The sequence below is a fragment of the Eleginops maclovinus genome, chromosome 9 (assembly GCF_036324505.1).
Source record: "Eleginops maclovinus isolate JMC-PN-2008 ecotype Puerto Natales chromosome 9, JC_Emac_rtc_rv5, whole genome shotgun sequence".
Taxonomy (NCBI): domain Eukaryota; kingdom Metazoa; phylum Chordata; class Actinopteri; order Perciformes; family Eleginopidae; genus Eleginops; species Eleginops maclovinus.
In genome coordinates this window covers 19814351-19834864 of record NC_086357.1, presented here as the reverse complement: position 1 = coordinate 19834864, position 20514 = coordinate 19814351, and the positions used below count along the sequence as shown (strand labels likewise).

Sequence of the window (20514 nt, the reverse complement as noted above, 5' to 3'; positions counted from 1 at the left end):
CTTACACAAATGCCTTTCATTTGGTCACAACAGCATGAGGGGTTTACTGAAGGCAGTCTACGCAGGATCAATGCCAACATTTCGTAGTACTATAATAAATCCCTCTCTTCTAGCGTTTTGGCAACATAATGTGAATTAACTGTAAGCTGCAGCACCTCCTATCAGATTACAAAGGACCAAGAAGTCCTCCGAGTTTATATTATTAAAGGTAGAATATAAAAGATGAATGTTGCTTTGTAGTATTAAAGTTGTACCGACATTGGTCTTAGTAAGTGCTAACTGAAAAGTCAACGGACAGAAAATCTGTTTAATTTTTCAGTAATTTATTTGTATTGTTGATATATTCATTTGTTAAAAATACACATGCTTTAGCTCTAGTTTCTCAAGGTTAAGATCTCTTGCTTCCAGTAAATTCTTTATTTTTGGGTGTAAGACTTATATTCAACAATTTTCTTCTGATTTTATACAACATTTTTAATCCAAAAGTAATTGAAGGATTGATCGCTCGATAATAAAACAAATCAAAGAAGATTTGAAAAAACAACTCATTAAAAGGATTTTATATCATAAAATGTTTCATCTCTAGAAATCTCTTCTATAGGAATGTTTGGTTAAGCTCACGTCTTGCTCCAGAAAACAAAATAAAATAATTAATAATGGCATTTACTCTTATGACTTTTGTGAATCAAACAGGCAAGCAGATTTTTCACAGAAAACGTTTTTCCCTACACCATCTGTGTTTACAGAATAAAAGAAGCCAATAACTGCCAGGTTTTTCACAAGCTAGGACCATGGCACAACACAATGTCGCTTAAAGATTTAATGGAATTTCAGGAGGTATTGGATGTTGAGGACTGATGGATGTGAACTGAAAGAGGAAGAGGGATGTCGCCTGGAGGATGTTCTGAAGTACAGGCAGAGCGAGACTCAGTGTGGGGGTTCAATCTCAGGAATGTTTTTGCCATATCTGAACACAAGGCCTGAGACGGTGTGCGGAATGAGAGGTGGGAGAGGTGCACAACATAAAAATGAAGGGGTGAGGGGAGAAAGGAACAGAGGATGGAGAGATGCGTGTAGGGATGAAGTAAGAAGGTTAAATGGAAAGGCTAGTGAGGGTGGTTTAAGAATTATGAGACAAACGAGGCCAATTGTGCATGGGTATAAATGGGCTTAACAGGTGAGCAGCGGTTTGGTGGAGTTGGGCCCCACACTCAAATTAATTAATTTGAACAGTCTACCAGAAGGAAAACTAGGTCTGACAGAGAGCTAAATTGTTATTCATTATGTAAAACATCAAACTCAAACCAGGGGAAGCCACTCACAGTAATCAGCACCACTATGCGTGTCAGACTTGAGAGCTTAATTAACTCTGCTCAGAAGGGAGGTCTGCCTCACAACTACTTAACAGATTTCCAGAAATTCCCTAAGGGGATGAACACTGGGCCAAAATAGAACGTGTTATTATTTTGTGTGAAATGATTTTGAATAACTATAACTCATTGTTCATAAGCAGCTATTCCAAATACATTTTTGAGGGTTGCTCTAACCTGACAAAAAGGAAAACCCAACCCTAGTATCACCAATCAGCATATATGATGATTTACTAACAAGAAGTCAATGTTACATTTTGAAGATAATTCAAATTTTAAAAAAAGCAAGTTGTTAGGGTTGGTAAAATACAAGCCCATGGCCAAAATAAACCAAGGTAGTGAGGTATATCTTGTAGCGATGTTTGTGAAGATGATGAAGAAGTGTCCGGAGACACCAGCTTGTATATAATAAGGTTTATTACAAACAGCATAGTATCCAACAACACGGGCAATACGAGGTTCCCAGAGCCAATTGTGGAATTCCCCCCAAAATCTCTTTGTGCATGCAATTTATAGAAGAAAATGTGTGTGCGTGTCCAATGTGTGTGTGTGACCAAATAAGATCAACTATATGTTTATCCAACATGTCTTTCTCTTACTCATCCATGGAGGCCCTCTGACGTACTCCAGGGGTTTGCTATACAAGACCCTGTTGCACCACATCAGTCTCTGCACTCTCTATGACCTCAGAGAGTCAATGTTGCTTAATGAACAATGTTGTTGTCATTTTGCTGACTGCATTACATTATAATGTGTTTCTACAGAATTGATTTACATTGTGCAGGTGTTTCGCTGCTTTGTTTTTCAGAAATGTGAAACAGGTGCAGAGAAACACCTGCACGATGTAATTCAACATTCACACCGGCTGTTTTCCTTTAGTACCAGGTCACTGGTTTTGTGCCTGCTGGCTCACAGACACAGTATTTTAGGTTACCTAAATGCAACATTCATCATTAACTTTATTGATTACACTTCTCCAGCAGGTGAATTTCCAAAGAGGGCGTGGCCCATTTTTCATTCTATGACAAACATGTAGGTGTGCTGTCAAAGTCTTGTTTACCCACAGATGCCCATTTATCTTAGCACACCAAACTATCGTCACAGAAGGATGAAAGTGATATTTTATTTAAAAATACCTTGTGCACAGGATGCTGGCTTCAAAAGCGGGGCGCACACATCATTTTATATGACAGGATTATAGTTTTAGAAATGTCATTCGTTCACCGCCCCCCTATAAAACAAACCAGCGAACAAACAAACTGGGGCTGCTAGGCGGGGAGAATGTGCTCATTCAATACTTCTCTGTTTATTATGTGCTTGAGAACAAAGAAAGGAAAGTTCCTGAGTCCAGAGTGAGAAAAACAAAATGTACACCAACCTTGTCAGTAAACACCAACAGTTTGAGACAAAAATATTGTTTCCTTGGCTTATTGCCTCTTATGCAATCATAGTTTGCACCAGGCTGTGAACTGTATTTCGAAGGTAATTGGGTAAATAGAAAAGCAAATGGAAGAAGAAACTAATGGATCAGATGTGGAGATGATTTAACTGTCAGTAAGAACAAATTGTTTTCAATTTATTTCTTCTTGTTTCCATAATATTGGAGCGTTCCTCTATCCACCTTTATGCTGAAATTGGCCTGCATCTCTTTAGCCCTGACACGTTAGGGTAATCCCCAAAAGCAGTCAAACAAATGCAATCATTTGTGTTTAACTGACTTTGTTTCCCATCTTCACCACTTTTGAAATGGGTTCAGAAAATCTGAGATGAGCTCTCCCAGATTCCATTTCATGAATGCACTTAGAGTTTCCTTATGAGAACCCCCCTATCTGTCATCAACATTAACTTCACAGGCATCAGCCCAAAAGTTGTCATCATAGAATACAATTACATTTTAGATATGATCAAAGTATTTTTTCATTTAAATAATTGGCTCAGGGTGAACTCAATAATGATCTCTTTTATGAATTGTCTTTTTGTTTTGAATTATTATGTGTTAATGCCTATGTAAAGCATTTTTAATTGCCTTTCTGTCTGAAATGTTCTATATAAATAAACTAACCTTAACCTTATCGTTACTGGTTACCCAAAATGTCACCCTGCACAAATTAAGCTGCTTGTGTGTAGATATAAATATATTCATTTTAGGTTTAGGTGTCCTTTATAATTGTCCTTAAGTAGACTTTTGCAACCAAACACAAGCACGGGACTTCAGAAACAAATTGTTAGGAAATGTCATAAAAAGTCAACAGACTTTGTGATACATTATGAATGTTTGTTTAAATAACACAAGAGCATTTGAAGCCGGTATTACAGTTTTTTTCAATTGGTAAAACACTTTTTTGAAAGCAGGGCTCATTTTCTCAAAGCACTAAAGACATTTCACAAAACCACCCACTCAAAGTGCAAAACACCTCATATATCTTGCAAAATGAAGCACTGCACTCACAACTACATTAAAACCAAAATGGCAGACACTTCATATATACTAAAAGACACTTTGTCCAACCAACTACACACGCATTTGATCAATCTGAAGTACACTCATCTTTATGGCCTTTTTCTGTATGGGGAGAATTCTGAACGAAAGAAATATGTGCAGAAAAACAAATATTCTGTTGAAACAAACCTTGTTTATTTTTATACACAACTAATGAGCGCAACATGCATGCACAGCACATACAGTTACAGTTAAGTGAACAAAAATGTGATCAACATCAAAGACAGTAAATGGAAAAGAAAACTTTGAGGAAAAAATCTAAAAACATTTTTCGAAAAAATAGACATTTTTAGGCTGCATTTGACCACCTGGCTGGGTCTGGCTTCATCATCAACAGGAACATCTTCCCTGCAGATATTGAGCGAAGAAGCTCAATCTAAAGCAGTTTCATCTGGCTGGCAGATAGCTTAGTGGTTAGAGCTGGTGGCCTACCCACAGAAAACATTAGCATAGTAGGCTGGTTCGAGTCCCGAGCTGGCTGGACATTTCTGGCTATGACCTACCTTCTTCCCCCTTTTACTCTAACATCTCCAAAAAAGGGAAACTGGCCAAAAGATAACTTTTAAAAAAGCATTTTCACTTTTGTTTTATTCCTATACCTCATCACCATCACAGAGGATATCTCCCCTCTGACGCTCATACAGCTCCACGCTGAAAACATCTCCTCCATCACTAGATCTCCCTCTAGCTCTTCCTCTCGCTGCTATGTCCATATATCCATTGTTGTTGTAAACAGTTATTACGTTCAGTGTTTTGTTAGTGTTGACATCCTGATTATTGTGTCAAGAATAAAGCAGTGCCGTGTTTATGGACATTTGGCGCGTGTATTTGTTAATTGGTTCATGTGTGTAGCATTTTTTAATGGCAGTGTTTTGGAAATGGCAAACATGTGAATCTGTCAGATTTCTGTGTCTTCCTGAGAGAACTGTGTGCAGTGTTTTGCAAAAAGTGCCAAGATGAATTGAAAATTGAGTGCAAAGCTGACAATGTGTTTAGAGTTTTGGAGACTTGAGCAGAGGTTTTGCTCTTTGAGAGTCACTTTAAATAACTCTGCTTTATGTGTAATGTTAGTGTGTTAGCAATGGAAAAAAACTGTAAAGGCCATCTGGCTGAAAAGATACCTTAATTGTAAAAGAAAGCATTTTCATTTGAGTTTTGCTCTGAACATCTTCGTGAGAAAATTCTGCACTACAGAAATATTTGCAGAAACACCAATATACTGTTGGAACAAAACGTGCCACCATGTGTGTATGCACAGGGAGAGCTGTGTGAACAAAAATAGGCTTTCTATCAAATACAGTGCATTGAAAAGTAACCTTGAGCTACAAATATAAAGATGTATTTATCAAAAAATCATGATTTTGATTTGTGGCCTAGCTGTGTGTGTACCCAGCACCTTTTCACCATCACAGAGGATATCTCCCCTCTCTCCCACTGCCCTGTAGAAGAGGCAGAAACACAGGGCTGACGCTCATACAGCTCCATGCTGAAAACAACTCCTCCATCACTAGATCTCCCCCCAGCTCTTCCTCTCGCTGCTATGTCCATATATCCATTGTTGTGAAAAGTTATTACGTGTAGTCTTTTTCTAGTGTTGAAATCCTGATTATTGTGTCAAGAATAACGCAGTTCCGTGTTTATGGTCATTTGGCGCGTGTATTCGTTAATTGGTTCATGCGTGTAGCATTTTTAATGGCAGTGTTTTGAAAACGGCAAACAAGTGAACCTGTCAGGTTTCCGTGTCTTCCTGAGAGAACTGTGTGCAGTGTTTTGCAAAAAGTGCCAAGTTGAATTGAAAATTGAGTGCAAAGGTGAGAGACTTGAGCAAAGGTTTTGTTCTTTGAGTGTCACTTTAAATAATGATGCTTCATGTGTTATTTCAGTGTGTCAGCAATGGAAAAAAACTGTAATTTATTTAAATAAACAATTCTTAGTTTTAACACACAAAAAGTGAACACATAATATATATATATCACATTTATAAATAGAAACTTGATCTTAATGCAGATCCTTTAAAAAAATATATACACTCTTTCATTTTAGCTGCCACACTGTCCAACCTCTGCACAACTGTGTGGAACAATATAAAAAAATAATAAGCTTGGTGTAGGCTTATACTCGTTTCATATATTTCACAATTGGTTGTCTTTCTGTGCTCATCGGTCATTTGGAAATATCATGCAAAATAAAGCTTTAGTGTCATACTTCCGTGAATTAAAGTTAACATATATATATGAAATGGAAAAATAGTTATCTAAAAACATTCAGTGTTGATGTGTCCCAGTTTTTAAATTGCTATAGAGCACCATTGCTGTTTTCCTCCACAGTGATGTCAGTCACACCATGAACCTGTGTGAGCTGCTTGCAGTCCAATGAAGCCAGTAATTTCCTCGGCCCGGGCAATGTGGGGACGAAGTGCTCAGTCAGTGACACTGAGGCACGACTGCCAATATCTCTGAGGGTAGGACAGGAAATGACAATGGCAATCACAAAAGAGAAAGATAGACAAGGTAGTTAAAGAATAGCTGAACACAATGTAAAGGTACATTTTCCCTTCTTACCCATAATGAATCTTTCGAGCGGTAAGGAGGCCCAGTCCTTCCACATGGAATATCACAGCTTTCAACACCCGTGTTAGAGGGTTCGTAAATGAAATCTCCACTGCCATCTTCTCTCCTACCACGGCCTTCCCGATGGACTGTGTGGGAGAACAACAAAGCAAGAAATCAAAATCTGAAAGGAACTTGCATCTTAATCTTAACAGTAATATTTTCCTAAAGGAGCCACAATATGCTCATTTTCAGGTTTCACAATTGTATTCTATGCTCTAATGTGACATATTTACATGCCTTAATGACTTCTAATTTTTCTCCTACTGCCTCTCCCTCTGAAACCAGAGTCTGCTCAGATGGGTTAGCTGGCCGGTTCTGTTGTCATTGGTCAATGACTTAAATATGTCCTACCCCTAGCTTATAACATACAATATGTTTGGGCACTAGCTAAGAGAAGCAAGATTGTTGCGGAGGTAAACAAAGGACTACAATTGAGGGGGGGGGGGGAAGACTTTGGGATTTGAGCCTTGCAGACCATTTACATGCAAAAAAACATACAAACCGCACTACAGCAAAGGGCAAACCCCAATAAGCATAAAAGGGCCTCTTTAATAATTTGTTACCTTCATGATGAGGTCTGGGGTCCTGAGCCGGAAATTGAACTGTGTGGCCAGGACCTGCTGTGTTTCCTTGACCCTGCCAGTCAGCGTCATCATAAGGGCCGCCTGGTCTACTAGTTGGTCCTTGTAGTCTTCATATTCCATGTTCCACTCCAAACTTTTTTCTGGAGACAAAAGTGGACACAAAAATGTCCCAGTTTGGCATTAATAAAGTAATTCTTATGTTATCTTAAGTTGTTGGTAAAGTGTGTTTGAAGTGAATTTTCATCATTGTCTTCTACCTGGCTTTTTTTTAGTTTCAGAGTATTGCATTGACTAAATATTAGAAATAAATAATTGTAGCTACTTTGCTTCAAGTTAGATTAGGATTACCAACGCTCATATCTGTCTAAATGTAAAGCTAAAAGCAGCCAATCAGTTTAGCACAAAGAAAGGAATGAAACAGCTAGCATGGCTCTGTCCGAAGATAATAAAAGCAGTTTGTTTTATCTGTATGAAAACCAAAGTGTACAAAACTTTATGTTTTATGTTATTTCTTAAAGCTAGTGTTAATTACTTATATTTGGAGGTCTATATATCCACAGGGTTTCCCGCAACAGCTTAGGCGGCCGTCTTAACTAAGGTCTTCCAAAAAACAAAAAAAAGAGCGATATTCGCCGTGTTACGCTGTCCTGTTTTCTCTCATTCCAAACCGTGACCAACGCCAGCCTCCCTTCTCTGCAGAACGCATTTAAAACAATAATAATAAAAATAACGTGTCATGAATTGGAAAAACCAAACATTGCGGGCTTCTTCATGCGACGGAGAAGGCCTACCTCAACCTGCGCGCCCCCTCCCCCAGGATAGCCTACCACCTTAACTAGTTTTCTGCGGGAAACCCTGATCCAATACGTTTGCTATGCTAACTTAACAAGCTAACATAAGTATTCCTTTAAGAAGAAAAGAGCATTAACACGTGTTGCTATTCTTTGCAAAAAATAAAAAATAAAACCTGTAAATGCCTATTAGAACCACCGCGCGCCAAAATCGAAATGTTCTTCCTGTAACCAACCCCAACTAAGCTTCACGCACCTTCATTGGGCAGCAAGTCCACGTTTGTTGTGTCCTTTTTGACTGTTGTCTTGTAGACACCGGTATAGTACATGACTGCCACCTGGCTGTGCAGGATGATGTTACGTTCCTCTGAGCTGCTGTTTCGCAATACGATGTTAAGCTCTGCATTTTCTCCCATTTTAGGACCATCACCATCCATGGTGACCTCTACAGAGACATCCTGTGACTTTGTATAGGTATATACCTCCGCTTTAGAGCCATAGCTACATGCTGTCTCCACAGCAATACGTTCCATCTCTGTGCCTGAGAAAGACAAAGACATCTGTTAATTCAACAGACAATGCAGTATTATAATCCTGTCGAAATTATGTCTGACAAAGGATTTGTATTCTGTACATTGAATACTTGATCTCTTTTCAATGAGCTTTTCAGTGTATGCATTTTCTTTGATTATACCTTCGGGGTGTTTGTAAAGGTGTGTGATTTCAGTGCGTTCATCAGTACCAACAGCCTTTGTGCTGATGAAGCGGCCCACAACCTTTTTCTCATTATAGATCTGACTGAAGGTCCCATCTTGGTTCTTCTGCCAGTAGATTTTATCGCTATTCACCTGAAAGCAGAGAAAGTGAAAGAGAGAGAGAGAGAAAATAAAGCCTTGAACAGATGGGAAACATCATGCAGAGTTTTGATGTATGCCATATGGCTTATGATAGCTACACAGTATTTTGAAATTTAACTTTATGGAAGTGCAATCAGAACACCTGGAGTGGTTCTCTACTGTAGGTCTGGTGTGTAGCATTTAGTGGTATCTAGCTGTGAGGTTGCAGATTGCCACCAACTAAATACCCCTCTAAATGGGTCTATGAACTATGGTGGCCAAAAGACAGTGTTTGGTTAAAGCTAAACATGGCACTGCAACACATCACACTCTGGGAAAAAAGCTATCTAGAGGTGAAGGGCTAATTTTAAGCTAATGAAAAACACCACACCTCTTCTTAGTTCCAGGTGAATTAACACTTATGAACACATAATTAGGATTATTATATTCCCCGTATGCACATAAATCTCCCTTAATCCTACACACTGCTCCCCAAAGAAAATTACATATTCCACAAACCTCAGCGAACACAAATGGTGTGTCATGTTTCAGGAAGACCTGACCATTGCGTATTGCAGTAAGAGACGCTGGGCCACAGCGGAAGGTGCCCTGGCTGGTCTCCTGAGGCGTGGCGTCGACAACTTGCCAGCCTCCATTGCCTGCAGGCAAGTCTGGACGTGCCATCCAGGCGTCGGTCCACACATGGAAGTTCCTTATTAAAAAAAAATGGAAGGTCAGGCTTCTTAAAGCTACATTTGGGTCATTTTATAAAAATAACTTTTGTTGTATAAATGCTGGAACTAGCACTGACAGTAATTCATGAGACAGATCTGCTAAATAATTAGGTTCCTCTCTCCTGAGGAGGGCGCTGCTCATACTCATGGACTCTTATCCAACTGTCAAACTAAGCATCGTTGATTAAATATTATGTAACTGCATTGCCTATTTTCTGGCCTTAATGTTTTCACAGCAATTTACTATTGGACATTAAGCTGTAAAATAAGAAATGTTGGTTACAGCCCGTTGGCGGTGTCTGTTTTTCCCAAACTTTCGTTTACAGCTTCACAGACATAAATCATGTAGAATCACTATCTTGATTCATATTGGATCGGAGTTCACGACATTGCGGGAAAGACTCATTGGTCCTCATTTCATTTGACACAGTGGAATCTTACAAATACCATTAAGAATTATAGTGACATTCGGGAAGGGGGTATGACGCATTTTTTTATTTGTCCCTTGCTCTAGTGTCAGGATAACATTTCGGCAAATATCACAATAAGGGACTTCTAATAAACGTTAGCAAGTGCTGCTTTAAACTACACAGTGAAACCTGCCATGATTAGGCAGCATCACAGTGATGTTGACAGGACATACCAGATAGAGTCAGCATTGAGGTGCTCTATAGGCTCCAGGTTCTCATCCAGGTATATGTCTGTTGTCAAGGAGACGTCTGTGTCATGAGCTGAGCTGAAGTTGGTCACAGTTCGACTGGGAATGCCTAAACAACGTAAGACTGAAAAGATATAGGAACCAGTGGTCAATATCTGTTTGAATCTCCCTGTTACAAACATAAACAAAACACACGTCTCGTGAAATTGTGATAGGAAAAGAAAAACAGTCTGCTAACCTGTGGTGAATACCCCAGCAAAGATCCAGCACTGGCCATACTTAACAGGTTTGCCGTCGCTTTTTTGGTATTGCTTCAGGATTTCCACGCTTCCACTCCAAACTGTTGGACTAGTCCCAGCTGAATAGTCTCCTGACCAGTTCCCTTCCAAGACACCCTGGTCATCCGGGGAGTTGATCTGGATAAGTGAAACATTGGGTTCATTTTTTTTTTTTTTTTTTAAACCAAGCTTTGTGTTTGGCAGGAACATGAACACAGTAAAACTTCAGATAGTTTTAATATACTATCAGCTTCAACTTGGATACATTAAGGTCACTATATCTATATTTAACTTTCACATACATTGAAATGCCAATTGAAAGGAAATCAAATCAGCAATTGTTTTCGGAATAAATGTGTCTTTGAAGTAATTTTTGATACAAAAATGTCAGACAATGTTTTTATCTGCCCCTCAAATATGACATTTAAGGAAATGTTGTTTTTTTTCCCCCCATTTCAAAGCACAACTCGAGTCAATACATCCAGTGGTTGTTAAGACATTTCACAAAAGACTGAATCAACATCAAGGATGAAAAAGAGTAGAAATGTCAGATTGACACAATCAATGGGATGTATCCTAAGAAAGGGGGGACTGTATGCTGCTAAAACACTGATGTGATGTGTGGAAATGTGTTATCATGGCCTGAGCAAATTCAACATGGTTTGACCAAATGATAAAGATAAGTATAAAGGTTGGTAGATGAGATGAAAAGTTTTTTCAATAGTTAAAAAGAGTAAACACAGTCTCACCATGGCTGAGATGATTCGCACCACATTAATCGGGTCTCCCCAACCAGAAGGAGGAGTTCCACTCTTTTCCATGACAAAGATACAAGCAGCAAGAATCCCATCGTCAAACTGAAGCCAAAACAGAGAAAACAAAAGTGAGGAGGTTGCAGAGAGCAACTACGTTTCTACTGCTTAGTCTATTAACAAAACACTTAAAGATCACACAACCCCCTCACCTGTCCATAGTCCCAGGTCCGCACTCCAATCTGATCCTGCGTGCCATAGTAGATTCGTCCAATATCATTCAGGACAAATTCCTTCCTCTCGTCTTCATCATCCATGAACACTGTGTCATCTGAGTAAGTAAAAAACATCAGTAACTTCAGATCTTTCATGCATCTCACAATTTTATATGAGTTTAAAAGTAATCTGTCTAGCCATTTGCCAGCAGTCATTGACGGCACAGGAAAATAAAGACGTCAACATGTAGTGATATATGTGCACTATATAATGATATATGTAGACAATCAGAGAAGACATGCAGGAGTGTTTCTTAAGCACATCTGAGTGTCATACACATTTCTTAAAAAATAAACGCTGTTGTACCCATGTCAAGATCAAAAGCCTGCGAGATTGACAGGGGAATTTATAAAAGCTGAAATTGTCCTATTATGTATTTCAGAGTACATGGCATAAAAAAATATTTTGTTCTTCTCAGTTGGGTCTTTTCTTAGAAGAAAAGTGAAACATATTTGGAACATGGAGGTATGCTTTCATATGAATAGCGAAATGTGAAGATTAAGGTCTGTCTGTCTGTCTGTCTGTCTGTCTGTCTGTCTGTCTGTCTGTCTGTCTGTCTGTCTGTGTCTGTCTGTCTGTCTGTCTGTCTGTCTGTCTGTCTGTCTGTCTGTCTGTCTGTCTGTCTGTCTGTCTGTCTGTTAAATACACAGCTAAAGCTAGCCTAGTCTTTATACCAAGCTATTAGCATAGCTATTAGCATAGCTTAGCATAAAGACTTAAAACTGCGAAACAGCTTACCCAGCATTTAACAAAATCAACCAATTAGCAACTCTTAAACATACTAAATGAAATGTTATACCTTTACTTCATGGCTATATGACTGTATTGTAATGTGTTTCTGTTATTTTTACCACCCTTTGTAGTCTATGAACCAGACATATCCATGTGTGTCTTCAATGTTTTATTTTCCAATCCCATATTTACCTTCACACCAGGGGTTGAACAGCAGAAAGATGTCATTAGCAGGGTCATGTGTAGAAACAGCCTGGCCGTTTGCACAATTGGTCTCCACTATGATTTGATATCGGCCAATGACCGCCGTAGGGAGAGAATTCACAGACAGCTTCATTCTTTTGTCATCCTGACTCACAATAGAAGCCTCCCAACGATTGCCCTCCAACTCCTCCACCAAAGGGATGATTACATGGGTCCCTTTTGACACTGTTGGCAGTGGCCCTGTAAAAGGGAAAGAATACATATCGATGAAGCATGTTGAAACTAGTGTTCATGCCAAGCCCAAAAACAAAACAAAAAGCGGTTTCTTTTCCCTCAATTCTCCTCGCTCAATCTTAACCACACCTACATTCCTACCTTGTGAGGTTAATGGAATTTGTAAAGATATTTGCAATGAGTGCCATGATAAGATATGCATATGCACACATAAAGGTTATAATAACAGTGCAGTTGTACCACAAAAAGTTATCCTTGGCAGCAGTTTGCTGTTTGGCTACAGTTCCTGCACTGGCATGAACAATGCTAATGTCTAAGGTGGGGTTCTCCATCCTGGGTTTGAAGAGAAACACTACAATCGTTAATGTGCCCTGTGTTTTCTATGTTTAAGAAATGCACCTGTATAAAGGGAGTATGGAAAACTACAACGCTCCCTGATTTTTAACTCTTTCCTCACTGGGTGTGACCTTGTTTTTTTTGGCTTATACATGTCTTATGTCACTATGATGCAATTTCAAGATTTTATTTGGACAGACTATTTTTGTGTGTGAAAATAACAGTATGCACCTGCCTTCAAGGAAAGGAATGAAACAACCATTGTAAAACTGTGAGTCACTGCGGTACTATTTTTGTTTGCGACTTCCTACGCTTTCCTTTCTACATGTACATAAGCAATACAAAATAATAGATACGTTCTCATGAACTGAATACTGAGTACATTCCCATTTGTTAGAGAATGAACCCAAAAGGACGTATGAAGACCTGGAGACAGTTTTTCATAATTGAATGGAGGCTGTTTGCGCAGCAGGGGTGCCAAAGCATGATGGGTGACAACGCAGGGGGCTCCAACAGCCTGAATGCCTGCATGAAGCAATACTGTAGTAACTCTTGCATGGAGTAAGATGACAAGTTTAGATAGAATAGACGGATACAGCAAGAAAATCACTGCTCCGGACTTGAAATGTTCAGGCCCATAGACCACTCGTTATTCACGGTCCCAGTGGGATGCATCTTTTGTTCCTACTGACATTATGGCCTCTAACCCTTCAGGAACAACATAACATGTTCAGCACTGAAACAGGAAAAATGTACAAACAGCTGTGTTCAATCTGCCCCACCCTTTCATTTTGTGAGGTATTATAAAATTGAAGCCTCTCTGAGCCGTTATAAGAGGCCTCAGACTTTGAAATGCTCCCCAAATCCTAAATCAGGGCATTAAACTGTCACTGACTTTGACTTCCATAAAGAAAAGAACACTCAGACCATTTCAGAATACAGTGTTTGGACTACAGGGTACTGGAGTCATGGTTGCACACCATTTGAACTGATATACTCCAGAGAGATACTGTAGCCTTTTCCCTATAAAACTGTTTTTATCCGAACCAACATTTGATGAATGAAGATTTTGTATGTTTGGCATTTTTGCATTTTCGAACTAAACCTGATTGGATTGCTATTCATGAGCATTTCTTCTCATGACATGACACCAGACTGAAGACTTGTCCTTTTACCGCTGCTTTCAATTAGACAAAATAACTGACCATCTTTCACAGTGCACTGTAATTTTGATTATTTTATTTAAACCTGTCTTAATCTATTTTAGCTTATATTCTATTCTCTTTGCTTTTTAATGACTTTTTAATATATTTTTCAAAAATATAATTGTATAATGTGTTTCCACTGCACTAAATCTTATTGCTCTTAATTTCCTTTCATTTTTTTTGAAAGCACTTTGACTTGACTTGTGTTGAAAGGGGTACAGTACACTGGGTAAAATATTATTTCCTCATACGGATTCACAGTCTCTGTAAAAGAAACGTGGTAATGCTTTTCTGCAAGCTTCATTTGTGTTATAGCTATAATTGTAGGATCTATATTGGTCCGCATCCTCTCTCGACATAAAGACATTGAGGAAGACAGCAGAAACAGAAGCAGAGCTGTGCATCAATGGTTAATTGTCGGCAGTCTGGATTTTTAGTTGGAGCAGGACTGAGGACTCGGCATCCGTAAAAAAAACTCTCCCTCTGGAGCATAGCAACTGTTACCATAGCAATAGTAACCAAAAATGTCTCACTCCCTCTCACTGTCCCTCCTAATCTATCCATCTCACACACAAATGCTACACAAACTAAATACACACATAAGGAGCCAAATTACGGGTTTAAAACTCAAACTTCTTGCTTCATTTTGTTTCCTCCTAGAGCTCTAAAGCCCTCACCCTCCTCTCTATGTTGTGACTGCATAAAGAGGGAGGTCTTAATTATCCTGTGCAGCTCTGCAGAGGTTTCCACCAAGGGTCAGGCTGGACAGCCTCCATCCATTTTCACACTTGATCTTCCTAGATCAGAGGCCATTCATGTGGGAAATTTTGTATCTAGCAAATTAGTATTCATAACTGGTGCTGTATGGACTCATATATTTTGTTGTTGGAAAAGTCTATCTTTATATTTTCTGATTCCTATTTATAACCATTAAACAAAAAACACCCTATGGGTCGTACTGCAGTCTTCACATCCCCTGTTAGCAAACTTTACATTGTCTCGTTCAATAACTCGGACTAACCTGTTTTAAGGTCAAGGTGAAGTTTGTCAGTGCTGGGGTCAAAGGGTCGAGACAGAGTAATCCACATATGGAAATTCTGTCCTCTGCGAATAATAAAGTCATCTCTTTGGTAGAGGTCAGTGTGGTGCTCTGTACGGTTCTTCCCTGATTTGCTTTTCATCAGGTTTATTGATCGCACATTCAGGAGGAGCTCTGCAAAACAAGAACAGTAATTAAAGAGTGCATCTCACTGCTGGCATTTACTTTGTTTGATAGATAAGTTACCATCAAGTTCGCTGTCACCAGCATCAGGTTTCTTGTCGTCTTCGTCTTTGTCCAGTTCATCAATTCCTGTGACCAAAGTGTCTGTAATGTTGGCTTCATCTGGCCTGGGACAGCAGCACGGGCAGACCTTACGCAGCCACGTCCTGCATGCATTTCCCTTCTTAGCATTGTCTTCCTCTGAGACTTCCTTTTCTTCCTCTGTGTCCTCCCCAAATCCAAAAGAGACAGTAGGAAACCGACCCACTGCAGATCGGTCTCTGATTGATCGCGTCGGTACAGGCATCCTGAAAAAAGGTAGAAAACAATAAGGAGTCTAAAACTTTGTCATTGATTATGCATCCACTTCCTAAAATACAACAGATATGAGTGCAGCTCGTAAGGTCTTCTTCTTAAAATGGGTTACCACTTACTCCTTTTTATATTTTTAGATAAGACAGATAACAGATATGGCAATATGTAGGATTTAGTTTTTTATCTTATCTTAATTTATTTTTGTATTTATCAAAAAGGCGATCTATTATGATTCTTTTGCTAGTACACATTAGGAAGTTCAGAAGTACCCCTAAATACCCCAGGTTGGTAATCATTGATTTTATTGAAGAAACACTGAAACGCTGTATTTTATTTTTAAGAATTTCTATCCGATATTGTTGCTGCTAAACAGAGACCCAATCATACAACTATGCCTAATTGGTTATTTGAGCTACAAACAGATATTAATCCCTAATGACATTAGGCAGAAAGGCTCCTTTCTCTCAGGATACATCTTGAGCTGATTCACTGATGCTAAATATTACAATCTGATTTATTAAATTAGTGAAAGCATTGGGTGGGTGAGCATGTGCTTTGATCAACAACTGGGCCATTAATCAAATGTAACTTCTGTGTTTTACCATCAAAACACTATGCCTTGCCACCAAAGATAACAGTCACATTTCTTTGAAGAATTTTCACATGAATTCTGCTAAACTTAAGGACATGATGATTCAAATCCCTCCTATTTTAATCTTACTTTCTCCCTCCACCCATTTTCCAGAGCCTTAGCTAACCTCCATCTGATTTGACTTTCTAGCAGCAATTAAAGTTTTCAAGAAAAAGCTACACAGCCACTGAAACCTATTGAAAACTCACTTTAAATTCCCTAGCTTGGCAACAGTGATTGTTATGTGGTGACCAAACAGGCTCCGACAAAGCAATAGCGGGACTGTCAATGAGTTCACTCTTTATTCATACTCCAATGAAGTTAAGACTGTGAGAACAATAAATCCCAGACAGACTTGTAGGTGTGGGAGCGCGTACTCGTGCAGCTCAGCATAGTGCGTCATATTGACAGACGAGCCCAAAAGCAGCTTAACGGAACTATGTGCATAAAGTGCATCCATAACAACCCGAAAAACATGCCAACTACATCGTGTTTATTTGCATGTTTTAGCTTCGGTTAGTTTCTTTTTTCACAGCAGCAAAAAAGTAACATTTCACATTGTTTGTTTTGCTATGATGGATTTTAAAAGCTCTTCACACTGTGAGCAAAGCTAAAGTCCATGCGGACCGAACTGTGAATTCTTTTTTAAATGCTTTCACACAAAACATATTTTCACACAAAACACAATTTTCTAAAACCATGAACTCTTTTCCAATTCATACTCAAGCAACTGCAAAAGGCTTTATATTTGCAGGACACTTATATCAAGTGATCACACAAAACTGTAGTCATCGCTAAGCATATTGGGATTATAAGATATCTAATTATATTGTAATTACAACCAAATGAATCACAGTAATCAAACACAGCTGATTTCAGGTTCATCTGAAAGTCAAATATGTGTTGCAAAATGAAGGAGAGAGGGCGAACAGAAACCTAACTGTACAGTATGAGGCAATACTAAACATGTCGTACAAGTTTTTTCAACTACTGTATGGTCCGTTAGTTAAACACAGTAGATTGTCTCCAAATTGCATTTATAAATCAGATGGGAGACTTTGATACTATCATGCACTTTCATCTGCAAGTCCCCACATTGATTTTGGAGGCCACAGTAGGACATGAAAGTTTACTCCAGGGTGGGCCTCACAAACTGCTTACATAAACAATAACGAAATCCACCACAGCACTGCAGCAACTGCCTCAGTGTCAAAAAATATAATGTGGGTAGAGGAAAAAGAATGTGTGGAATTATGGTCCGTATGTTTGAGGTTACAATTAGCTTGCAAAAAAAAGAGACACACCCACGCAGATCAACAAAACAATCTCACTGCATCCAATAATGTGATTAATGAAATGTGAAATTTTGGCTATGCACTGTGCACACAGTGAGACGAGGAGCTACAACTCTCAACAAGCTGCACAGAAATTAGAGCGACATGTTGTGGATGATAAGACGACCGACAGCTGAACCTGCTAATGATATAAGATTCATCGCTTCATCATCCGACGTGTTACATTCAAAACTACTCAGAGGCGACTTCCCTCTGGGCCTGGCACATGTCTGGGTATCTGTATGTGCAGATGGGACAATTGTGATCAAATGTTAAATAAAGTAGGTCTTAAGTCACTCCCATAAGTTTAGCAACAGATGATACCAATGTGCTATTCATTGCTGGTTAACATTTTCCTCCAGGAGGGTGGTGATCCAGTAAGCATCCTGCACTCGTGACCGGTGGCAATGGGGCCTCGGGGGTCAGTAATTTCCAATCAAAACGCGAAATACAAAGGGACCTTCACATTTGACTTCAGAATAAAAGCATTCACAGAGTTCAATTTTAACACTAACACAGTTGTATTGGAAACTAAGCCAAGTTCATGTAATGTATTCCCTGACTACTTTACTTAATAATACTTTAGTATAAGCCTGCTTTGCCATACATGATTAGACATGCACCATACAATTGTGACAGATCTTTTGATAGCTCTATGCTGCAGGGCGTCACAATAGATATAATATAATTTTGTATATTTCTGTGAGGAAAAACCACCTGTCCAGACATATGGTGCAAAATAAATGAATAATATATTACATAGCTGTCTCGTGGAGTTGTGAGTAAAGAATGAAAATCCAGTCAGGAAACAGCTGAACATTAAAAACACAGTCTTTTAAATCATGCATGAAATGGCACTCAGTGAACTTTTAGACCATCGTTTGCATAATCTAAACAGCAAAGTAGCAATATTGCACATTTTTTTGACCTGTCTCCTTTCCTTTATATCAAAAGCAAATTATTTTGGCATTGTATCTGAGAGTAGACTGCTCAGGAGAAAAGTTTGAAAGTGAGTTAGGTATTGTTAACGAAGTAAAGTCATAACCCAGATGGCTGTATATAGAGAGAGACACCTGTGAAGCAACTGGTTCAAACTCACTCAGTTCAGTGGCAGAAGAAATGAGGCAAAGCAGACTGGAGGAGGAAATCTTCGGTGCGCTGTCTTTGTGTTTGAGGGAGTATACGAGTTCAGCCCTCCTTTAAGTAGCGCTAAGACAGTGAGGGCACGCCTTCCTGCTGCACCAACTGCAGTCAGGTCAGATATTTTGCCAAAGAAAAAATTGAAACTATTTCAGTATGAGAGGGAGTTAAGAACCGCCTATATTGAAATTAAATCAAAACACATTTTAGTGTATAATACCACACTTTCCCATAATCTGTGAATGAACAATCCATTTTATGCTTCTTTGGTTTAGTTTTTTGTCACAATTGGTATTGTCTTCAATTGTCCTGTTGGTATTTTAGCTTTTTTTCAAATTATTTTTTCGATTTGTGCTTGTGCTGTATTAATGTTGTTAAGGGCACTCTGGAAAACTGGATGGTATATCTAATAAGGTATTTCGTACCCAATATAAGTATTTATTACACATTTATTTTGTGTGTAGTGTACGTTTAACATTGAAATGATTTCTCTCTCCATTTTTTTTACACTAGTTAAATGACAATGGCAATAATACAACTAAATTGACATTATAACTATTATGATGCAGCCATTATTATTATTATTATTATTATTATGCAATAGTTTTGGATCCAATCCTTATGAAGCATGTGCACTATTCTCATTTTAAATGTATAGATTTATTCACTACTTTAGTATTATCTATACCAGACTCTAATTATCTAATTATCGTAATTTATAGTTCAAAAGTGGAAAAAGGAGATATAAAAGCTTGTAAATATCTAAACTTTAAATTTAAAATCATATAGGCGTTTTTCTCAAAAGACTGTTCACTCGTCATACAAGGAAGAGGACAGGTGTAAAAACCCAGAAAAACTATGACTCCGCTCTATTCAGATGTCCCAGAGAATCGTGAGTCAACCAGCATGCACAATACCAGGAATGAAGCAGCTTAATGGAATTCAGCCATAATTGATTTTTATCACACCTGCTTTTCATACTGTGACAGTTAAAAAATGTGTGCCCACTCTCTGTCTGGGAGTGTCAACTCCTTTTTTCAGTCTGTGATGAGTGATGCAAGATCATGACTCTATCTGCACGGACTGGTTGAGTTGGGTTTCTTCAAGTTTCTCAACTTTGTGATGGGTTCACTGTAACTCTGATTATATTGCAACATTTAGAGGGATAAGCCTACTGAACAAGTGTACAGTCCAGTATTACACAAATACTCCTATGACGCTATTGTACGTGAAAATAATCAACAAAAGGAGACCTCACTGTATGTTACTTTAACCTGTTTGTTATTTCCCTGAAATAGCATACATTGATCACTATTTAACTTGTGACTATGATAAGCAATGCCACTCTGTTGGTTGATCATTTACACTTTTACAGATATTCATGGTACCCAGAGGATAAAAGCCTACTGACTTTGGTGATCCACAGTCATGTCTTTAGCATTACCAGCAGGTGGATATGTCCAGTTTTAAGTGAACTGTTATAACTACTACTGATTGGGGTTCCCTCCAGTTCCACCATGGGGTTGCCAGAACTCTTAACATTCACCTTGGTTTTTAAATAGATAATTTCACAATGGATGAACCCACCAAAAGCTGTGGTATTTTTCAAATGTACTTGTTTTGGTTCACACACACCCATAGGACAGTTTCTGCCTGAAGGGTTTGCTTTAACAACCCATTGCCTCAGAGTAAAACAAACATCAATTAATACCGCAGATTAATCAAATGAAA

The 20514-nt window shown here is 38.7% G+C and overlaps 1 protein-coding gene across 1 annotated transcript; it reads right to left on the bottom strand.

Annotated features, from left to right (window-relative positions):
- Positions 1–3983: 3983 nt before the first annotated feature.
- LOC134869802 (protein-glutamine gamma-glutamyltransferase K-like) lies at positions 3984–18866 on the bottom strand. The gene is made up of 14 exons (XM_063891712.1): positions 18743–18866; positions 15388–15671; positions 15124–15315; positions 12316–12567; positions 11328–11446; positions 11113–11220; positions 10324–10501; positions 10071–10209; positions 9213–9405; positions 8552–8705; positions 8114–8398; positions 7046–7206; positions 6432–6568; positions 3984–6325 (listed from the first exon to the last, which is right to left on the bottom strand). The coding sequence occupies exons 2-14, from the start codon at positions 15668–15670 to the stop codon at positions 6166–6168; spliced, it is 2361 nt and encodes a 786-aa protein (XP_063747782.1). The 5' UTR covers position 15671; positions 18743–18866; the 3' UTR covers positions 3984–6165.
- Positions 18867–20514: the final 1648 nt, after the last annotated feature.